The 14,222-nt window shown below is 36.0% G+C and overlaps 3 protein-coding genes and 1 pseudogene across 4 annotated transcripts in view; 2 read left to right on the forward strand and 2 right to left on the reverse strand.

Annotated features, from left to right (window-relative positions):
- Positions 1-14,222, reverse strand: part of LOC125837375 (probable protein phosphatase 2C 10) — a 1,808,044-nt gene that overhangs the window by 949,263 nt on the left and 844,559 nt on the right. The gene's annotated exons all lie outside the window — the stretch shown is intronic.
- On the reverse strand, positions 1,354-2,991 carry LOC125837404 (uncharacterized). Its single transcript, XM_049516536.1, has 3 exons — positions 2,667-2,991; positions 2,094-2,415; positions 1,354-1,786 (listed from the first exon to the last, which is right to left on the reverse strand). Exons 1-3 carry the CDS (start codon positions 2,989-2,991, stop codon positions 1,354-1,356), a joined length of 1,080 nt encoding a protein of 359 aa, XP_049372493.1.
- LOC125837405 (uncharacterized) lies at positions 3,822-4,933 on the forward strand. The gene is made up of 2 exons (XM_049516537.1): positions 3,822-4,347; positions 4,599-4,933. Exons 1-2 carry the CDS (start codon positions 3,822-3,824, stop codon positions 4,931-4,933), a joined length of 861 nt encoding a protein of 286 aa, XP_049372494.1.
- On the forward strand, positions 10,144-12,915 carry LOC125837406 (3-hydroxyisobutyryl-CoA hydrolase-like protein 1, mitochondrial; annotated as a pseudogene).

Raw genomic sequence — 14,222 nt, forward strand, 5'->3', positions numbered from 1 at the left:
CTGGGAACCTTCTACAATACTGTAACTAAATTGTGTTAGCTTTTACTTTCATTGATAGATCTTTTTTTGTCCATTGTATTATGCAGGAAACATTGATGAATGCAAAGAACTTTATCAGAAAATATATAGTCTTGCATATGTTATTGGCACATACTTGAAACCACAGGTGAGTGTCTTTTTTGTTTTTCTTTCTCGAGATAATAAATATCAGAATTTTTTGTAGAATTTGGACGTACCTCTTTTCTTACCCTGGGTCGCAAGTTCCAGGTGAGATACTGGTCACCAATAGAACGAATCCCTGTAACCAGCATGTCACACATCTTCAGCCACCATTATGATCTAGTTTAGATACCATAGTATTGATGTCTTTTATGCTGTGGAACTTAAAACAGGTTGCTGACAACTAAAGAAGAAGTTTTAGTAGGTCTATCCACGCTTCCTATACCAATTTCTCCTCCTTTGTTACCTTTTCTCAATCATGTGAAAAGCTTGGAAAATCTGAGATTCTATGAAGCGGTAGCTGAAATGACATCTGCGTCCAAGGTTCAACTTTGAAAGATACTGCTTCTAAAAGGAAGCAGTCTCTACAAGTGGATAGTTATTTACCTTTTTAACTCCTAGTATAATGGTTCGTGGGATAGCCTTTAAAGAATCTAAATGATTGGTGAGCATAGGTTTTAACCACTTCAATTAGCTTTCATTGTTTACTGCATTGAAAGATCTGGAAGTGCTGACCCTATCTAGTTCTTAAGAAATATGCCTATGAAAGAAGTAATCAGTCTCTTGGTTCCTCTCATTGGCTTCTCCTTCCCACTGTAGTATACACTGGAATAGTGAAAAAATTAGCAGTTTTGCTACTCATTACACTTTCAGTTCCTTCTGACTAAGAAGGCATTAGTGAGTGGAAGACATACTTTATTTAGAAATCTAAATTATTCGGTGTAACTCCAAGTGCTCTTAACTCTAGTTATCTTGGCTATTGTACCATAGATGTGCTCTCCTGTAATCTAATAGGACCATGCAGAGATTCACTTGTTTACCTGTTTAAATTAGTGGCGGAGCCAGGATTTTCGTCAAGGGTGTTCATACTTTAGAACAAGTAAAAAAATAAACCTTGCTGGTCAGATTATAAAGATTGGCTACAAAATAATCATACCTCAATTATTGATTTCTACATAGTGCTCCAAGTTGTTCCTACTCTTTACCTGTTCAATATCAAATTAACCAACTATCCAAAATGAAAATTCTTAAAATGGAAACTTGCAAAATATCAACGGATAAACTAACAAAGATGAAGTAGGACAAATATATTGACGGATAGTTTCATACACACCAAAATATGTAAAGTGGTAATCACAATTGCACGCAATGACACTTCATCTCTTGAAATGTTCTCATAATACACTCATTAGAAGCATCTTTAAATATTTTTTCCTCTACATAAGGCACTGTGCAACCATCTAAGAATTCATCATCCATTTGATTTCGCAAGTCATTCTTGATAATATTCATTGCCGAAAAAGCTCTTTCAATTGTAGCAGTGGCAACAGGTAGAAGCAAAGCAAACTTCACTAAAAGAAATACGAGAGAATAGTTTAAATGCTTCTTTGTCTCAGCCAACTTTCTTGAAAGTTCCCCAAGTCCACCCAAATTGGAGAACCTTTCATCAATATCACGAACATCAATAATGTAGTAAACAAGTTGATTCTCAAGAGCTCTCATGTTGGACTCATCAAAGTCATCAGTATATAATTCTGCCATTCTCATTATCTTCTTTATGTCAAAACTAGAAAATGAATCAATTGGATTCAAGCAAGATACACCATTAAGCAAATCACTTCATTGAAACGGTCATTAAGTTCTTGTAGCTGCCAATCAATGATTTTGTAAAACACATCCACACGATAATGGTGCAAAGTAGTACAAATAACTACTTTACGTCGTGATCTCCCAGAATTAGCATATGGATTATCAAAATTGGATAATGAAATGCCATGCTTGATACAAAATGCTTCTATCTTTTCTTTAAGTGCATCCCATCCAATATTTTTTTTAAGAGAGGATCTCATTCATTATCTCTTAGAGTTTGCAACCTTCTCTTTGCTACCTTTACAAGAATCATGGCATTTGCAATATCTTGCTCCTTTTTCTGTAATGAAACATTAAGATCATTTGTGATTCCTAAAAGATCAGTCATCAAATGCAACAAGAAAATAGTCTCAAACATTTGACAACTTCTGAGAAATCCCGATGCGCTTGCTCTTTCTTCCAAAGTACTTGCATTTACAACAAGAGTATCAAGTACATTGACAATAGAGTCAAAACTACTAATAAAGTTTCCAAATGACTTGTAATGAGATCCCCAACGAGTATCACCGGCTTTAACAAGGCCAAGTTCTTGATTCAACCCTCTACCTGTTTATAGTTCACCCATATCCAATGCCATTCGAAGATACTTTTTTTGAGATTCTTGAAATTATCCACACGTTTAAAAGAAGCTCCCAACACATTCAAAATATTTGAAATTAATAATACAAGTTCACCAACTTGAACACACTTTTTAGAAATCGCAACAAGAGTCAATTAAAGTTGATGAGCAAAACAATGAACATAATGAGCCGATCTCCTTTTTTGTCTAATCAACGTTTTAAGACCTCCTAGCTCACCTTGCATATTGCTTGTCCCATCGTAACATTGCTCACGTACATTAGATAAAGTCAAAGAATGGTGAGCAAGTAGATCTACAATTGCTTCCTTTAGAGATAAAACACTAGTATCTTTAATATGAATAAGTTCAATAAATGTCTCCATCACAAACCCCCTTTTGTCAACATATCTTAGACAAATAGTCATTTGCTCTTTGCGTGACAAATCTCTAGATTCATCAACCAATAAAGCAAAGTAGTCACTATTTATATCCTCTATTATAGCCTTAACTGTTTCAATCTTACACGCAGTCACAATATCTTTTTGGATGTCATGAGAAGTCATTTTATTATTATTTGGAGCTTTTTCTAACTCAAAAGGTTTAATTGCATCACATCTAGCAGCATACCAAGAAAGAACTTCAAGAAAATTACCCTTGTTCAATAACGATTCACTCTCGTCATGACCACGAAACGCAAAACCTTGATTCAAGAGAAGTCTTACCACATCGATTGAATTGTTTAAGTGAACCCGATATTCATGCTTACTTTTATCATCCAACTATTAAAATGCGGCTTGAATGGATTGTTGTTCTCGCATGAGATCTTCACACTATTTTGGATTGATTATGAACGCTATTCGGTGGACCAATATGTGTAGCAAAGCTATCCTTTCTATGCCAATTTGTAAATCCCTTAGTCGAAAATACGTTACCACCCCCTTGATTAATGTTTTCTCCTTGAGATAAATAACAAGGTAAACAATAAGCAGCATTCGCACTAATTGGAAAAATTTTGCCAGTATATATACTAAATATAAATATTTTTGGATATATACTCGAACTCATCAGTTTCCTCAAACTGATTTTTTTTGGAACACCACGTCGTTTTGTTTATATGTGGTTTGATGAATATCGTGATTGGTTGGAATACAGTATTAGTGTGGATGTTGCTTATTGTTTACATTGTTATTTATTTCAAGGAGAAAACATTAATCAAGGTGGTGGTAATGTATTTTCGACTAAGGGATTTACAAATTGGCATAGAAAGGATAGCTTTGCTACACATATTGGTCCACCGAATAGCGTTCATAATCAATCCAAAAGAAAGTGTGAAGATCTCATGCGAGGACAACAATCCATTCAAGCCGCATTTTAATAGTTGGATGATAAAAGTATGCATGAATATCGGGTTCGATTAAACACTTCAATCGATGTGGTAAGACTTCTCTTGAATCAAGGTTTTGCGTTTCGTGGTCATGACGAGAGTGAATCGTCATTGAACAAGGGTAATTTTCTTGAAGTTCTTTCTTGGTATGCTGCTAGATGTGATGCAATTAAACCTTTTGAGTTAGAAAAAGCTCCAAATAATAATAAAATGACTTCTCATGACATCCAAAAAGATATTGTGACTGCGTGTAAGATTGAAACAGTTAAGGCTATAATAGAGGATATAAATAGTGACTACTTTGCTTTATTGGTTGATGAATCTAGAGATTTGTCACGCAAAGAGCAAATGACTATTTGTCTAAGATATGTTGACAAAAGGGGGTTTGTGATGGAGGCATTTATTGGACTTGTTCATATTAAAGATACTAGTGCTTTATCTCTAAAGGAAGCAATTGTAGATCTACTTGCTCACCATTCTTTGACTTTATCTAATGTACGTGAGCAATGTTACGATGGGACAAGCAATATGCAAGGTGAGCTAGGAGGTCTTAAAACGTTGATTAGACAAAAAAGGAGATCGGCTCATTATGTTCATTGTTTTGCTCATCAACTTTAATTGACTCTTGTTGCGATTTCTAAAAAGTGTGTTCAAGTTGGTGAACTTGTATTATTAATTTCAAATATTTTGAATGTGTTGGGAGCTTCTTTTAAACGTGTGGATAATTTCAAGAATCTCAAAAAAAGTATCTTCGAATGGCATTGGATATGGGTGAACTATAAACAGGTAGAGGGTTGAATCAAGAACTTGGCCTTGTTAAAGCCGGTGATACTCGTTGGGGATCTCATTACAAGTCATTTGGAAACTTTATTAGTAGGTTTGACTCTATTGTCGATGTACTTGATCCTCTTGTTGTAAATGCAAGTACTTTGGAAGAAAGAGCAAGCGCATCGGGATTTCTCAGAAGTTGTCAAACGTTTGAGACTATTTTCTTGTTGCATTTGATGACTGATCTTTTAGGAATCACAAATGATCTTAATGTTTCATTACAGAAAAAGGAGCAAGATATTGCAAATGCCACGATTCTTGTAAAGGTAGCAAAGAGAGGTTGCAAGCTTTAAGAGATAATGAATGAAATCCTCGCTTAAGAATAATATTGGATGAGATTCACTTAAAGAAAAGGTAGAAGCATTTTGTATCAAGCATGACATTTCATTACCCAATTTGATGATCCATATGCTATTTTTGGGAGATCACGACGTAAAGTAGTTATTTGTACTACTTTGCACCATTATCATGTGGATGTGTTTTATAAAATCATTGATTGGCAGCTACAACTTAATGACCGTTTCAATGAAGTGATTTGCTTAATGGAGTATCTTGCTTGAATCCAATTGATTTTTTTTCTAGTTTTGACATAAAGAAGATAATGAGAATGGCTGAATTATATACTGATGACTTTGATGAGTCCAACATGAGAGCTCTTCCTTTCATTAAGAGCTGCAAATTCCAAGTTCCTTTCTCAAGAACTCAAATTTGCTTGCCGGAAGAGCATTTGTAAAAATATCAGCCAGCTGCTCTTCCGTTCTGCAATATACCAGATTCACTAAACCATCCTCTTGCACTTCTCTAAGAAAATATAGCTTCACATTGAAATGCTTGGTCTTTCTATGAACAACTGGATTGTGAGAAATAACAATGGCAGCTTGGTTGTCCACAAATATCTCAGTGCTTTCCTTCATCTCCAACCCAAGATCGCAAAAGATTTTCTTTATCCATAAAGCTTGATTGACCGCAGCTGTAGCAGCAATGAATTCTGCCTCTGCAGTTGATTGAGCAACAATCTCTTGTTTTTTCGAACACCAAGAAAAGCATCCAGCGCCAAAAATAAAACAGTACCCTGAAGTACTTCTCATATCTTCAGCAGAACCACCCCAATCACTGTCAGAAAATCCTTGAAGTTTAAAATTCTGGCATTTGCTAAATTTGACTCCATAGTCCATTGTGCCTTTTGACATATCTGAGTACTCTTTTTGCAGCTTGCATATGCAATTCACTAGGAGAATTCAAGAATCGGGATAGACACTTACATCATACAATATATCTGGCCTTGTTGCTGTAAGATACATCCTATCAAGCTTCTGTAGCTTCCTTCTTGTACTCGTTCAGCACCATCGTCCTTCATTAACTTCTCCTTTTGATTCATAGGCGTACTTATACTTTTGCAATCGTCCATTCTAAATTTCCTCAGAATTTCTTTTGCATACTTCTTCTGACAAATGAATATTTGATCTTGGATTTGTTTAACCTCCATTCCAAGAAAGAAAGCCATCTCTCCGAGATCCGTCATTTCAAAGACTTTCATCATCTCCTTTTTCAACTCTTCTATGAGCACAACATTACTCCCTGTTACTAAAAGATCATCAACATACAAAGAAATTATAATAATGTCAGAGTTAACATGCTTTATGTAAAGAGTTGATTCACTTGGGCTTTTCTGAAAACCTAAGTCAAAAAGATGATCATTGATTCTACTGTACCAAGCCCTTGGAGCTTGTTTTAATCCATAGAAGGCCTTTTTCAGCAAGTAGACTTTGTCTTCCTGTCCTTCTGCAACAAATCCTTCAGGCTGCTCAACATTCAAAAAGGCTGATTTAACATCCAATTGGTAGATTTTCCAACCCTTTTGTGCTGCAATTGCCAAAAGAAGCCTGATTGTGTCAAGTCTTGCGACTGGTGCAAATGTTCAGAAAAATCTACACCAAAAATCTGAGCATAACCCTTCACCACAAGCCTAGCTTTGTGTTTGTTCACCGAACCATCTGCATTTAGCTTAGTTCTGTAAACCCATTTAACACCAATAACCTTTCTGTCTGGAGGCCTTTCTACCAGCTTCCATGTGTCATTTTTCTCGATCTTGGTTAGCTCCTCCTGCATTGCGACTATCCATTTCTTGTCTCTTTCAGCTTCTGCATATTTAGCAGGTTCAAATACAGCTACATTGCATCTTTGATAGATATCTGCGAGTGATCTGGTTCCTCGAATGGGAGGATGATCTACTCGTTCCTCAAAATTGTGCAACTCATTAGCTTCTCTTTCTTGCTTTTCTCCATCCCAATCCCATTGCTTTTGTTCTACAAATTCCACATCTTTGCTTACCAAAATTTTTCCAGTTTGTGGTTGGAAATTTTTTCCAGGTTCTGCCTTCTTGTCAAGTTTATCCCTTTTCGGCTGAGGTATGTGAGAAAAACATAAGCAACCAAAAATCTTGAGATTCTTTAGTAAAGGTTTGTACCCATGCCAAGCTTCAAAAGGTGTTTGACCATTCACTGCCTTTGTAGGCAGCCTATTCAACAAAAATACAGCAGTATTGGCTGCCTCTGCCCAAAACTTTTTGGGAAGCTCTTTCTCGTGCAACATACACCTTGACATCTCCATGATGGTCCTATTCTTCCTTTCACTTACTCCATTTTGCTGGGGAGTATATGGAGTAGTAAGTTGATGCTCTATTCCAGCAACTTCACAAAAGTTTTTGAACTGATCTGAAGTGTACTCAGTCCCATTATCTGATCTGAGCACTTGCAGTTTGCAGCCGCTTTGATTTTCTACCAAGGCTTTGTATTTCCAAAAAAATTCAGCAACCTCCGATTTGAATCTTAAGAAGTATATCCAACACATCCTTGTTAGATCATCAATAAATATTATGTAATACCTGCTTCCTTTCAATGATGGAGTTCTTTGGGGGCCTCCAAGATCTGTATGAATCAGCTGCAATTTTTGAGTCGCTCTCCAAGTTGATTTTGGGAATGGCAATCTTGTCTGGTTACCAAATTGGCATGCCTTGCAACTTGGGAGTTCCTCTTCAAGTGGAGGTAAACCTTTTGCCAACCCTTTTTTCTGCATATACAAAAGCTCCCTGTGATGGAAGTGACCCAACCGTTTGTGCCAAGTTTCTGCAACACTGGACTGACTTGGAAAAGCTATTTGTTCTTCCTCCATTGGATTCAAAGAAAAGCTTTTACCCTGCATTTTAATTCTAAATAGTTCCTGACCACTTGGATCAATGATCAGACACGCCTTATCTTCAAAAAAATATTTGAACCCATTTTCAAGTAGCTGTCCAACACTTAATAAATTCTGATCAAGTTCAGGAACAAACAAAACTTCAGAAACAAGTTTTGTACCTGTATAACTCTCAATAGCCGCAGTCCCCTTTCCTTTTGCAGGGAGGTATTCTCCATTTCGAATCCTGACTCTTGATGTTGTTGTTCTATCAAGCCTTTGAAAAGCTTTTCATCACTAGTCATGTGGTTTGTACAACCACTATCAATAAGCCAACTGTCACTTGAAATACTAGATGCAAAACATGATGCAACAAATAGTTGTTCTTCCTCGTGTTGATTTGCAACTTGAGCTTCTCCTTGTTGCTGCTGTCCTTTTTCCTTGCAGATGATCTCAGCATGCCCAAGTTTTTGACATTTTCGTCATCGCATATCCGGCTTTCTCCAGCATTTGAAGTGAGGATGATTCTTCCTTCCACAATATTGACACAGAGGGAATTTTTCTCCTCTGTTGCTGCCTGAATTGTGGCTACTTCCATTACCAGCGGAAACCTGATTATTTTCAGCATAATTCTTCTTCCCTTTGATTTTCTTCTATTTGTTTCCAGGATAGTTTTGCAACTTGGCCTGAAGTGCACCTTCTACCGACCCTTCCTGTCTCATTAACCTTCTTTGCTCTTGTGCCTGCAATGCATTTAGTAATTCTGCCAAAGTGATCTTTGACAGATCCTTAGTATTTTCTAAGGAAGCAATGGTTGGTTCAAACTTCTCAGGTAATGTAACAAGAAGTTTCTCAATAACTCTGCTATCAGGAAGCTTATTGCCCAACATTCTTACTTTGATCACAATGCTAAGAAGCCTATCTGAGTATTCTTTGACAGTTTCAAAATCTTTCATTCTTTGTATCTCAAATTCTCTAATGAGATTCATAACTTTCATACCTTTGATTCGCTCATCTCCTTGGTATTCTTCTTTTAGAAAATCCCAGATTGCTTTTGCCGATTCCAACGTCATGATTCTAGAAAAAATTGTAGGTGAAAGTGCAGCATATAAGCAAGATTTCGCCTTGGATTTTCTTGTCTTCCTTTCCTTGTGAAGTTTGATCTGCGCCATTGTTGGATTGCTTGGTAAAACAGGAATTTCGTAATCCTCCTCTACTGCTTCCGAGAGATCACATGCCTCCATGTGAGTTTGCATCTTGATAGCCCATACCTGGTAGTTCTCTCCATCAAACACCGGTGGAGAAATAGCATAAGAATCAGAAGAGTGTTCTGAATCCATGTGTTCTGATGGCTTTTCAGGGCAACAGGTAGGGACTTTGTTGATGGTTCACTCAGACTACACTCACAAGTCCCTTAAGAAGAGGGCTCTGATACCAATTTGTTGGTGTTAACAGCTAAAGAAAAACATACGACAGAAGAAGAAAAAGAGATATTTTATTAAGCTGAAAGAAGAAATATTTAAATTGAAGGAACTCCTAACAGTCTGCAATAAATAATGCAGTAACTGAAAAACAGAATCTTCCTATTAACTAGGCACTAAGTCTACCAACAACTCTACATGCCTAACAACTAGGAAATTCACAACTGAAAGACTAAATCAGAAAATATCTATCTTCTGAAAACAGAAAACACATCAGCAGCCATGTCATTATGCCAACTCAACATCAATTAACAGCTCATGAGGCAGATTTCAACACCCACCAAGTCGGACTAGGAGAAGGTCAAAAATTGGCCAGGTCTGGATTATCGTGAAGTAGTCCACTTCGCCTCTTGCATCCTGAGACTTTCTGTCTCGCCTTTCCCTTGCCTTGTGCAGGGTGTAAACTTCAGCGGGGGCTTATTTTTTACCCCTATTCGCTTTCCACCTCGCGAGGCGAGCTCCAGCACTTTGCCTTGGGCTTGGCTTTGCAAGTTTCGTCCATTTTTGCTCCATACTTAGTTGATTTTGTGATCTTTTCACCTACAATGCACAAAACACCTTCCAAAAGCTCTAAATCATGTAAGTGAGTGAAAGTACAAATGTGGGAAAAACATGGCTAACAGAGTGTATATATACCCAACATCAGTTATCACCCAGTCTCTTGAGGCAGGGAACACTTTTGGATGGTGGCTCTTTTAAAGAAACAGAAGGAAAGGAAATCTAAAACACGAAACTGCAGCTAGCAATTCCTCTTTGGATTTATTAACGCTACATAACGATATTCAGATACATACTCCATAACATCATGAATATTATTTCTTTACTAAGAAATTCATATACATGATACCATGCAATGTGATCATTTTGCTGTGTGTGCTGTGGCTCACCCTGTTTCAGGATTTGTTGCAACAGGCAATATTAGTTGCTAAGGAGCTGACTATTACTGCATTTTGCAGGAGAGTACCTGGCCCTAACAGGAGACAAGCTCAGTGGAGCGGAAATGATGTCCTGTGGTCTTGCTACACACTACTCTCTCAGCGAAGTCAGTTCCTTCCATTGAATCTTAAATTTCTCTAGTTTCTGCACAGTTACTAAGATTACCTGATAGATCTGTATCTGGCTATATTGTTTCTCCTTTCCAATCCTCTCAGAGGCTTCCCTTAGTCGAGGACCAACTCGGAAAGCTTATGACGGATGATCCTTCTGTCATTGGTAATTGTCTTGCAAAATTTGAAGATGTTGTCCATCTGGATCAAATGAGTGTATTCCAAAGGTACTGCTCATCTTGTGCAGCAGTTTCAAATTAGAGATCCATACCGTTTGAGCTTCCATTCAGATGGGGAGTGGGGTGGGCTTTGTAAAGCTTCTTTAGGTATCTAGGCTTCTTTAGAAAATCAATCTCTTCCTCCCTCTTGTTGTAGAAACCATTTAACCTGCATCAGTCAATGGACCCTGAACTTTTCATGCTTCTAGTTCTCATATTGCTTAGTGCATTAACCTATTTTGAATTGTTCTCTCGCCTTCTAGCAATAATTTTAGCTTCTTTTTATAATAAGTTTCAATTTGTGGCATTCACTACGTATGGCTACATCTTTTTTGGGATGCATAAACACACTTATTGGAGAGTACCCTATGCAATCTTTAAAAAAGAAATACTATTCAAAAACAAATTGTTTTGCATTATTAGTTACTTTCTTTAGCACTCTTCATTGCGACTTGATTGTATGTTAGCATTATTCTGCATCTATGACAATTGGAAGTTCTTCATCACCCAGTTTCACCTGCTGTCCAACCTTACACCTTGCTTGCCTTAAGTTCCGATGCTTAAAAGTTGGGCGATTTGCGTAGTATGAATTGTACAGGCTGATGATTTTGGTTCAAGCTTCATGCTTTCTCCTGTCTTCTAATTGTGGTTTTTCTTTAGTTTTCAAAACTTTTGGGTTATTTACCTGTTGTCCTTCTATGTGGTTTCTGCTTGAAAACCTGCCTATATCTGATGTTTGTGTTAATCCTTTTAATCTGTTTTGTGTAGGATTGAAATACTTAATAAATGTTTCAGCAATGAGACAATGGAGGAAATCATTGATTCTCTGGTAAGAATGTAATCTTTACCTTATGTTTTTGTAACAAAGACATCATCCTACAAAATCTCTTGAAAAGATATGAAACTGTTTCTGATGAATAATATCTTCATTTTTGTGTTCAATCAAACAATTTTAAAGGATGAGAACCTAACTAGCAGAGATCCAGAAACAGAGTTTTTGTCAGTGTAAGTAACAGATATCCACATATCAATCCTTGTCGGCACAACTATATTTCAGAAAGCATACATACATACAATTTTTTCTAGGAATTTTGAATTGAATACCACAGCCACCCAAGCTAGCAAAACTATTCAAAATAATTTCTACAGGACAGGAGTTTTATTTCCTGGCAGTACGCACAGGATCTAAATTTCTTCACTTGTTCTCTAAATATTTTTTTTAGCATACATCTGATCATTAATTCCTAAAGAATTTAGGAAAGTGAAACAACCAAAACAGCAGATGCCTGGTGCATTTCAACACTGAAGACACTAAGAGAGGTGTCGCCATTGAGCTTGAAGGTTTCCTTACGATCAGTAAGTTCCTTTCGAACACTTAACTCTGCAACATGCTCCCCCTTCATTCTTGGATGACACTACAAGGTTGTGCTTCCTACAGATACGTGAAGGTATAAATCAAACTCTTGACCAGTGCATAATTCGTGAGTATTGAATGACATTACAAGCATTCTTTGGACATATTACTCGTGACTACTGCGAGGTACATCATGTTTCTTGAATCTGGTTCAATTGGTAGAAACTGTGACTCTCTGCGTTTATAACTGCATGGGTGTCTTCTTATAGGGGGTTCGAGCGCGGATGTTGGATAAAGATCATTCCCCCAAGGTACACCATTTCTTTTGACACTTCATTGATATGATGTATATTCATAGAAACAATTTATGTGGAGAATGATTTTCTTGAAATCGTTGATTAGAGATAAAGGTTAGTGGCATGTGATGGAAGTATTAAGTAGTGGGTGAGGCATGTGTGATCTTTCATCATAGTCACAAATAGTCAAGAGTGAATAATATTTTCATGTGGAGCAAGTGGCATGAAGTAATATTGTAGGTAGTCAACGAATAATTTGCACCTCTAAAGCACACCACTCTTGTCACTTTCAATAGTTTATTACAATTGAAGGGGTGGGGAGGGGACACATACAAAGTGCATATGGACACAAAAACGAGGAACTATGATGCATGCTTAACGGCGCATTAACTCTATTGGGTGTATTTCATTTTGATTCAATGCAACTCCATGTTGTGGAGTAATGCTGCTTAATACCATTTTCTCGAGAAATCTGGCCTTGTATACCTGATTGTTTGAACTATTCGTAGTTCAGTTCTTGGAGCATGCCAATTGTCAGTTTTAGAATTATCTGAACTGTTGGTAAAACATGCAGTGGGATCCTCCAAGCTTGGAACATGTGACGAATGACATGGTAGACGAGTACTTTTCTCCCTTGACATCAATTGAACCTGATTTGGAGCTACCAATACAGCAACGGAAACCATTTGCAATAGGAAAGCACTAGTTTTCCAATCAAGTAGTATTCTCTTGGCTGATCACAATGCCAAAAGAAAAGTTCGCCTGTGCTTATTCTTGCTACTGGTTTTATTGGATGAATAAAATTAAGAGAGAATTGTTATGTAGACTTCTCAATGAACTTGTTGAATTCTGAGCATGGACAGAGATCTGATTGCTACTTAAACGTTCGCAGAAATAAGCAAGCGGTACATTAATTTTGAAAACTATCTCATGCCCTTATGAATTACATGACCAAATAACTTGTGGAGAATGTTACCAACAAAGAAGCTAAAATAGATGACAGCCACAGCCACAGCCACACAAATCTACTAAATTAACAATTGAGACATGCCAAGTTTGTAGAATTAGGCAGATTCTGCCAGATCAGTTATGAAGAAAGACGAGAGGAAAGGTAGAATGAAAGTAATTGAGAAGAAGATATTCTGATATTATATAATCTTAATCATAGAGTACTACATACTAGTGCTTATATACATAACTGGTTTAGACTTTAGCTTAGTTAATTGTAGTAATTACTTGACTAATGACCTGTTAAATAACTAATCAACTAGATCTCGTAACTAACTTCTCTAACAAACTAACAGTTATTTAACTAACTGTCTAACCACTCTCAACAAAGTTCATAGAAGGGAACTCTAAAAAAGGAAAAAAAAAATGTACTTAAATTATGTGTAATTGAACAAAATTGTTATCCGTTAATAGTTTGGTCTAAATATGTCACATCTATCAATAGTTTGGTCCAAAAATGTACTTTTTGTTATTTAATAGGTCAAAAATGGTCTTTTTCCTATAAATATATTAGTATATTGATTTGCTTAAACATATTTTATTCCTGATAAAAATACTATTATTAAAGAATCCAATTCTTGTTTCTTTCTCTTAAAATTACTTTAACCAACAAATAAGTAGGAAATAATCTTTTTTTTTTCTTCTTAAATCTCATTAACGTTTAAATAAGAATAACTCAATATACCTTTTTAATTGAAAATATAGGTCATATATATAAGATCATTGTAACCTATCATTAATTTTTTATTTAAACAATGATAAAATAATTTCTAATAAAATAGAAAATAATCTTTTCTGAATTGAGGTAGGATGATTTCTAATTTAAAAATTATCATTAAGAAAAGAAAGTGTTCTCTTTAAAATAAAAATAAAAAAAATAAAAAAAATTAAAAATAAAATAAAAAAATAAATAAAATAAAAAAAAATAAAAATAAAATATATATATATATATATATTTATTTATTTGGAGGAAAACATTTTTGACTAATTACGTAAACATTTTTA

This window comes from Solanum verrucosum, unplaced genomic scaffold (assembly GCF_900185275.1).
Source record: "Solanum verrucosum unplaced genomic scaffold, falcon-dt-bn FXZP01000147.1, whole genome shotgun sequence".
NCBI lineage: Eukaryota > Viridiplantae > Streptophyta > Magnoliopsida > Solanales > Solanaceae > Solanum > Solanum verrucosum.